The 8,456-nt window shown below is 37.4% G+C and overlaps 1 protein-coding gene across 2 annotated transcripts; it reads left to right on the forward strand.

The window, feature by feature from the left end:
* The first annotated feature begins 634 nt into the window (after positions 1-634).
* LOC107868004 lies at positions 635-7,930 on the forward strand. 2 transcript variants are annotated; one of them, XR_001673528.2, is made up of 6 exons: positions 635-1,839; positions 2,028-2,767; positions 2,853-2,942; positions 5,312-6,091; positions 6,528-6,859; positions 7,189-7,930. XR_001673528.2 is itself a non-coding variant. In XM_016714540.2 (5 exons), the coding sequence occupies exons 1-5, from the start codon at positions 1,731-1,733 to the stop codon at positions 6,654-6,656; spliced, it is 1,848 nt and encodes a 615-aa protein (XP_016570026.1). In that variant the 5' UTR covers positions 635-1,730; the 3' UTR covers positions 6,657-7,128. The 2 variants fall into 2 exon arrangements, 1 of the variants encoding a protein (XP_016570026.1); XM_016714540.2 differs by lacking the exon at positions 7,189-7,930 and having other exon boundaries at positions 6,528-7,128.
* Positions 7,931-8,456: the final 526 nt, after the last annotated feature.

The following is an 8,456-nucleotide window of genomic DNA, read 5'->3' on the forward strand; positions in this document are numbered from 1 at the left end:
TAAATGATTGTCTGTAAAGTTAAATATCTAAAGTAATTGGTGCGGATAAGTTTAAAAGTGATTTATTGCCTTTTTTCTTCACAAAAAGATAAATATGAATGAATGGCATTGAAAGATGTCACATCACCTCTTTCTCTATATATATGTAGGAAGAGATTCTTTAATGCATAGTTAGATTCCTTTAATCTCTTTTTTGCCTTTCTCTTAATGTTGTTTCCTTCTAAAATAAATAATAAAAATAGTAAAAATAAAATAGATAAATCATTATAAGTTGTTGATACGAGAACGATTGCGAAATACTAAAGAACAACCAACAACACAAGACACATTGAGAACAAGATAAAAATTCACTCTCGACAGCAACACACAAAAATCGTGAACAAGAACAAGAAACAAAAGCATAACAATGCAATAAAATAAAGGAATCAAGACATGTATCAAACGTTAAGACCCCAAAATTCCGTAATAATTAATATCAATATTTTACGTAGACACAAGAGGAATGTCAATCTCCTCGAGCACCAATGTTTCTAAGCCAATTTGCATTAACCACTTTTACAAGAAAAAAAATATAAAAGAAAATAGCATTTATTTTGCAATTAAATAGCCTTTCCAGTTCTCCCTGACCCGCTCCTTCCCAATCTTGTACACAACAAACACACACAAAAACTATTTTAATCTATATCTGCCCTAAAACACACACAAAAACTATTTTAATCTTATATCTGCCCTAAAACACACACACCATTTACCATAACCACAACACAGTCTCCATTTCTTTTGCCCTAGTCTCCCTTGAACCCTCTCTCCCTGCTCTCTCTCCGTCTCTCTCTCTCTCTGTGTATTTCCCACTGCGCGCTTACGTATTCACACAACGATTTCCATTTATTGTGGACAATTTCGTATTCACCCCATCCCAACACCACCCCCACCCCAGCCCCCTCGGGGCCAAAAACCAGATATATACATATCGTTGTATATATACAGGGAGTTTTGGTCTTGGCGTTATTAAGAGCGGTTAGGGTTTTGTTGAGGATCTTATTGCCTTTTTCATCGCTTAATCACTCACTTTTTTTTTGGGGTAGTATCTTGTTTTGTTATTTGTGTTGGTGGTGGAGAAACCCTAAGTTTTGTTTTGGGAAAAGTTTTTGTGGGTCTAGGGTTTGTGGATTTGTGGATTTTAGTCTCCATTGGGCATGGTGGGTCGTTGAGTTTTTAGGTTTTGTTTGGTTGAAATCTTGTTGGGTAGCGGAAAATAAAGGGGTATTTCTTTCGTAACAGCTGACGGAGTAATAATGATAGTCTGATTATTGTTCCAATTGTTTCGTCTTCCGTCTTTTTTTGTGCTAAAAGAGATGGAGTAACGGAAGACTTTTGATTATTAGGTATAGTCTTCATTTCTTTTTCGGGGAAATTCTGTAGGTGTTATCCTTGGTCAATCCTTTATTTTTGCCGGTTTGTATTTGGTTTGCTTCAAATTTGTGAAGCCAAAAGGAAAGATCTCCATAGAGGAAATTTACATAGGTGCATGGTTGATTTTTGGGAGAGAAACCTTGTTTTGGACTAAAATCTGTGAAGCAAGTTGAATTTCTTTTTGGGGACCTTTTAGGTACAGTAATGTTGTTGGTTATTGCAATTTTTTGGATAGACAGGTGACATATTGGTTGAGATAGGAGAAGTGAGTTGAATAAAAATCTTGTTGTAGAGTTATCTGATCATGTTCTGCGCCAATGGAACGGAGTGAACCAGCATTAGTTCCAGAATGGTTGAGAAGTACTGGAAGTGTTACTGGGGTTGGCTCTTCAAGTCCCCACTTTGCATCCTCTTCTTTGCATTCAGGTACTTACTCTCCCCTGCTTGAATTCATTTCAGTTGTATTGACATTAAGTACAATGTTTAAGTGAAGCATAACGGATATTGAGGATTTATATAGCGACCTAACTAGCTTGGGATTGAAAGGTAGTGGTGAATTTCTGAACTTAACTTTAAGCATGATGATGTTGCACCTTTGTGTTTCTTTGCTGCAGATGTTACTTTATCCACACTGTCTTCTCGCAATAGATCTCCGAGAAGTGTTAGTGACAAAGATAGCCCACGTTCTGTGTTTTTGGATCGCAGTTCATCATCAAATTCTAGGCGTAGCTCTAGTGGAACTAGTTCGAAGCATCCGTACAGTAGTTTTAATAGAAATCATCGTGATAAAAATCGAGAAAGAGAGAAAGAAAGACCAGGTACTGTTGATCTATGGGATCATGACACATCTGATCCTCTGGGGAACATCTTAGCCGGTAGAGTTGATAAGAACAGCTTGAGGCGCTCTCAGTCGCTGGTGTCCAGGAAATCGGGAGAGTTCTTGCCCCGAAGGACTGAGGACTCGAAAGGTTGTATTAGTAGCACACATAATACTGGCAATGGTATTCATTCAGGCGGAAGTAGTAGTTTTAACGGTAACCAGAAGGCAGCATTTGAGAAGGATTTTCCTTCTCTTGGGATTGAAGAGAGGCAGGTAACCAGAGTTTCATCGCCTGGTTTGAGCTCAGCAGTTCAAAGTTTGCCTATTGGGAACTCGGCTTTGCTTGGTGCTGATAAATGGACCTCTGCATTGGCGGAGGTGCCTCCAATAATTGGTAGCATCGGTTTGGGGAGCTCAGCTTCTCAACAAAGTGTTACTGCAGCTGCAACACCTAGCTCTTTAAGTGGGATGGCGAGTCTTAACATGGCTGAAGCATTGTCACAAGCACCACTACGCGCTCGTGCAACCACCCAGGTAATTTTCTTTTTAATTTCTAGTTATTACTTATTCTTGTAATTTTGGAGATACGTTCATTTGTGTGCATTTTGCATATGTGTAGATCCCTGATAAGACACAGAGGCTTGAAGAATTAGCTATAAAGCAATCGAGACAGTTGATACCTGTGGTACCTTCAATGCCCAAAGCCTTGGTACGACTCATAATGCAATATGCACATATTCAAAGACATCTTTTTGATGCATTTCATAGCTTTATCAGTATGGGTTATCATTTATTGGTTTATTTTTACGTAGCAATAGAAGTTAATTGGAGTACATTCATGATACAATCGAGAATTCTGTAGTTATTTCTGGTTTTTATCCCTTTGCATCGGGGCATTGGCTCCATTGTACTTTTCGGTTTGTTGCATAAGGATTGGATGCTAATAATCCGTTGTAGTAGACTAAATATTAGTCGATATTACGAAACCAGAAGCTTAACAAATGATTTTGAAAACCATTTCTTTGTAGTCTAGGTTATTAGTCGATATTATGAAACTAGTTAGTTTAAATTAATGATTGTGATAGCCCCTTTTTTGTTGGTTTCATATTTGAATGTTTAACTAACTTGTCCTGGTTATAGGTCTTTGATGAATCCAGGGGATTATGAATCCTCTTTTTACAGAAGTATTGTTAGTACTGGGCCCTGGTGTGGTGGTCAGGCATTGTTGACATATCCTGTTTTCGATGTTCTGAATTTTCTTAACCTGTACTTGTATAACAGGATTGAAACTCAGTTGGTTATATAGATAGCGTAGGCTTTGCAAATTTAAGCCACAATAAGCTATTCAAGAGTTCCTCGTAAAATTTATATACGGGAGCTTATTTTCAACACACAAGCTTTAGATGATAGGGTGTGGCTACACCTGAATAAATAAATTAAGAAAAATGTGAAAATCTGGTTTCACAAGATAATTTATCATTATGCTGTGTTTTATAAATTGTCGTACTCTACATATTCACGAATCATTGGATGTGGATTTTTGTGATAGCTATAATTGACACACTTGCCTTGATATAGGTGAGGGTTTTCCCAAGGATTTCCTTCCTTCCAGTATCTGGATTCTAGCGAATCTTACAAACAATGTTTCCTTTTATGATCTAGATAACTCGCTAATCAATGAGTCATTCATTATCTTGCTTTGTAGAGCTTGTTTTTCTTTGAAGTATTTCAAGCCCTTGATTTCAGTGAGTCATTGTTGATGGTTGTTAGTATCTCTTCATTGCCTTTAATGAGTTTGAATCCACATATTAGTGGATTGGCTGGGTTCTTGAGTATAATCATGTAGGGTTGCCATTTTTTTTCTGTCACCTGCTGATGTTCTTGTACATATACATGATTATACTGGTGAAGCTAGAGACCTAGCTTATTCTAAAGAAAAAATGTCAATTAAATGATGAGATGCAGGAATCCAAATTACTGAAAGGTAGGTTAGTGGTGAGGGAACTTCTGAGGTAGTTTTTTTTTTCTCTTTGTTATTCTTATTTATTGCTCCTATCAATTTAGTACTTTTTTTTTCACCACATTAATATCTCTCCATCTTTATGACTAAGGGTAAAGCCTAAAGGTGGAAACAAACAACTAATTATATCTTGGTTTCCTAAAACAAGTATTTTGGACTATCTATTTTTAATAAGGATGACAAGTATATAGGAATGGATGGAGTATTTCTCTTTCCTTTTTGGGTGCACAGACCTGTATGAATTGAATAATGCTGCTACTTCATCGTGGTGACAACCAATGTCTTAAAATAAAACGATCATGCCTTATGTGTAATGAAATATGGAAGTTGCATGCAAAATTGTCCCTGGGCTTATATTTTTCCCTAATGTAATGTTGGCCTTGTGGTTGATGACATTCATTGATTGGTGAATTATTTATATTTAGTCCCTTTAATTGTTCTTTGGCACATACGAATTATAGATGTAATAGAAATTAAGTGGTTACTTGATTATGTTTGACTTATTTATGTGCATGATGTTGTCCCTCTTGTTCCCACTGTCTCAGGGAGGGTTGAACTTGTTTCTTTTGTTAGGAGCTCTTTTGGCTTTCCTAGTTCTATTTACTGGAGAAGTAATACTAAAAGACAGACGGAAAGTAATCACATCTTCAGCTAACTGCTGCCACCTAGATTAGGTCTACCCTCATCTGAAGCTTAACAGACTAGGGCATAATACATGATGACATTTTGCTGTGCACCTCTCTTGGCCGATGGTTTTGCATTTCATTTCATTCCACAACATGTTTGTTCTTCTGCTGGCTCTCAAAAAAGCTCCAAATACTGAGCTGCATTTCAGCCTTTTTTATTTCATGAACACACTGCATTGTAGTTCTTAATGTCTTCTGTCTACTCAAAATGAGAAAGGCTGATATTTTCTTGCATTGTAATTCTGTTGAGGAAGCTATTTGTTTTCAATTTTAGTTGTATTCCTCCTCCAGTATTTTGTCTGTAGAATTTACATACAAAGGGTTGTTGATGGATGATTGATATCCATATTAATGGGAAACAATTGTTTCCAGGTATCCAGTTCTGCTGATAAATCAAAGCAGCCAAAATCCACAGCTAGGACAAATGAGATGGTTGGAATAGCTAAGAGTATGCAACAACCCTTTTCCACTCAACTTTCTAATCAGCCTCGCTGTGGACTAGTCAGAGTGGAAACTCCTGCTACATCTCATGGCAAAACTCTTTTGGTTCTAAAGCCAGGACGGGAAAATGGTGTCACCTGTTTGTCAAAAGAAGCTTCGAGTCCAGCTAACAACACTGGCAGTAGACTAGCAAATTGCCCTCCTGCAGTGGCTCCTTCAGCTCCTGCTGTGACCAGTCCAACTTCAAGGGTAACTTCCCTTGAAACAAAGGCTGCCACATTGTCTCTGAAGCCACGATCTACTTCAGAGAAGAGATCTTCCCTGTCTCAAGCCCAAAGCCGGAGTGATTTTTTCAATCTAATGAGGAAGAAGACTTCTTTAAATTCTTCTGCTGTCCTTCATGACTCTGGTATGGTTTCATCTAACAGTAGGGAGCAGTCTGGTCTTAAAACTAAAGACGAGGATAGTGCCTCATTGAGTCCTTGTGTTTCTGAAAATGGAAGTGAGAGAACCAGCAATGGAGACCCTCATGAAGCTCAAAACCATGTTCAAAGACATAATGATGTTGAAGAGAACAACTCGTTTATAAATGGAGTTCTCTATCCAGATGAAGAAGAGGAGGCGGCTTTCCTACGTTCTCTTGGTTGGGATGAAAATGGTGGGGAAGACGAAGGCCTTACAGAGGAAGAAATTAACGCTTTTTATCAGGAGGTAATTTACTCTAATTGTTTTTTGTATGTTATTGATAAGAGATCACTTCCAGTGTTGCATTAGTTATGTTAAAAAGATATTCCATGATTAAGTTTTGAAGCCTGCGGGTTTGATACTAGTGCTTGGAGAATATTCATGGCATACTGTACCTTAATATCTAAGAAAGTTTTTTGTCTACAGTTCTTAAAAGATGCTATCCTTTTGCTCATCAAAAAACGGATGCTATCTTTTTATGTTGTCCTACTTGGGGACTTGTAGTCTACTTCTGAAATTAGACTTGCTTTCATTGACTTAAATTTGGAGCAGCGCTAAGTATCCTTGTTTTGGTGGGGTTGGGGAGAGGCTTTAATTGAAGTCGATACTTTGAAAAAGAAAAGAAAGCTTTTTCCCCTAACACTGTTTGACTAATTTTGTAATGGAACTCCTACAATTGCAGTATATGAAACTGAAGCCATCCTTGAAGGTTTCCAAAGGTGCCCAGGGAAAGTGTTTGATGCCCCCTGACTATGCTACTAATGCTGGAACTGCTTCTTCCAATTCGACTTCATCTGAATCTGATGCTTAAATGTTGTGATTTTCTCACGTATATGGGATGCATACAGTTTGGTTTGTCAAGAGATACATCGCTTCTTTTTTATGGTCTCCTTTTGTTTTGGAGGATCTCTGATGTGTGTTTTCTAAATGGAGGATGGCTTTTGGAATTTTGAAGTGCAGAGAAGAGAAATAAGTTAGTCTGCTGCTGTCCTGCTTGCTCAAAAGAAAGCTAAGGTATCAAAGGTAGCGTTTTATAAGTAGAAGTTAGGAAAATGTTAGTCTGCAGTGGATGATGGCGGGCAAATTGCTTCTTTTTGGAAATTTTTTCGTGCTTTTCCTTTTCAGTGATCAATTGAAAAGGAAAGAGAAGGTTTTACGTTGTTTTGGTCAATTTTACGGGGAAGAAGGAAAATTGCAAAGTTCATTATAGATTTTTCTTTTCAGCCAAATTCTCTTAATCGCATAGCTCGTGTTGATATCTTCTTATCTATTGTTTTTTTCTTTAAGTTTTGGCTATGGTTTTAACTTTACCAAATTAATATTTTCAATTGCAATCCGTTCAGTTGTTGAAGCAGCAGTTTTAATGGATGTAGTAACTAGTAAATGGCGGTGACCTGGGTAGGAAGAGATGGCTTTTGGGAGGATTTACTGCGTGCATCATATCTGTGTTGCTAGACTGGTAGATCTGTTGTTGGAGCATGTAATTTTTCCTCCATTTAAGGAGAGGGTTTTCTTTAGAGCTGAAGTAGGTACAAACGCCTTGCTAAATTGGTATCAAGCAAAAGTTCAGCAGGTACATTTACCATGCTCATGTTATTTGACACTAGCAACTTACCCTGGTGCATAGAAGATGTAAATTTGGTGCTGTGAAGCCCCATAATTTCTGCAGCTTGAAATTGGCTAGTCAAGCTAATAAATCTCAAAACTAACCTAGTCCAGAGTGTGGAGACCCTCTGAAGGTATATCAGTTCAAAGTTAATATAGCTTCTTATTGGTGCATAAATGAACCTTCAAGCTGGTATATCCTGTCAAATATGTGAATTGTAATTTGACATGAACAACTGGTATCGTGTTACTATAGATTTGACATTATCCGTTTCTTTTATAGGTTTGTTTTGTTGAGTAAAGAATGATGACCTCAATGACAAAGGTGCAAATTTTTTTTTAACCAGTATACGGTTGTTTGGATTTATCATTCACTGCTTCAAAAATTGTTACCCTGATGTTTTAACTCTTACGAGGTGTAAAACAACATTGATGGTGTTCAAAAAGAAATCCAGGAAGTGTTAATTTTTGGTGGAGTTATTTGGAACTGTCTTGATATCTTCATTATTTTTGTTGTTGTTCTTTGGAACTGTCAATGATACGTTCATTCGGGCATTTTCTAATTATTATGACAATTATACCAATAATACTGTTGAAGCCTAGGTAGGCCATCGTCCGTGGTATGAAGGTAGGTATGCATGGACAAGGTCTTCGTCTGTCCTCAGATTATTACGGAATCAGATTCACAACTTATTATTGACATGATTAATAACTAAGTGAAGATCCCTTGGCGTTTCCACCGTTTCATCGATCAAATCATACATGTCTGCCAGAGCTCATTTTAAATTGAGAGAAGTATCTATTACCCCTGAACTTGTCATGTTTTATTCATGGTACGTTTGAACTTTGACTTGTTCTAAGTACCTCAAACTTCTTGTTTTGCAACGACGTGTGGCTCTTTTTTGCTGATGGATCAGTGCGTGTAAATCACACGCTTACTCGTGGAAAAAAGTGCTGATGTGGCTGTCCACATGGATAAATACCATCCACTTTCCTTATATTATCC

Source organism: Capsicum annuum, chromosome 4, assembly GCF_002878395.1.
Source record: "Capsicum annuum cultivar UCD-10X-F1 chromosome 4, UCD10Xv1.1, whole genome shotgun sequence".
Classification (NCBI taxonomy): domain Eukaryota; kingdom Viridiplantae; phylum Streptophyta; class Magnoliopsida; order Solanales; family Solanaceae; genus Capsicum; species Capsicum annuum.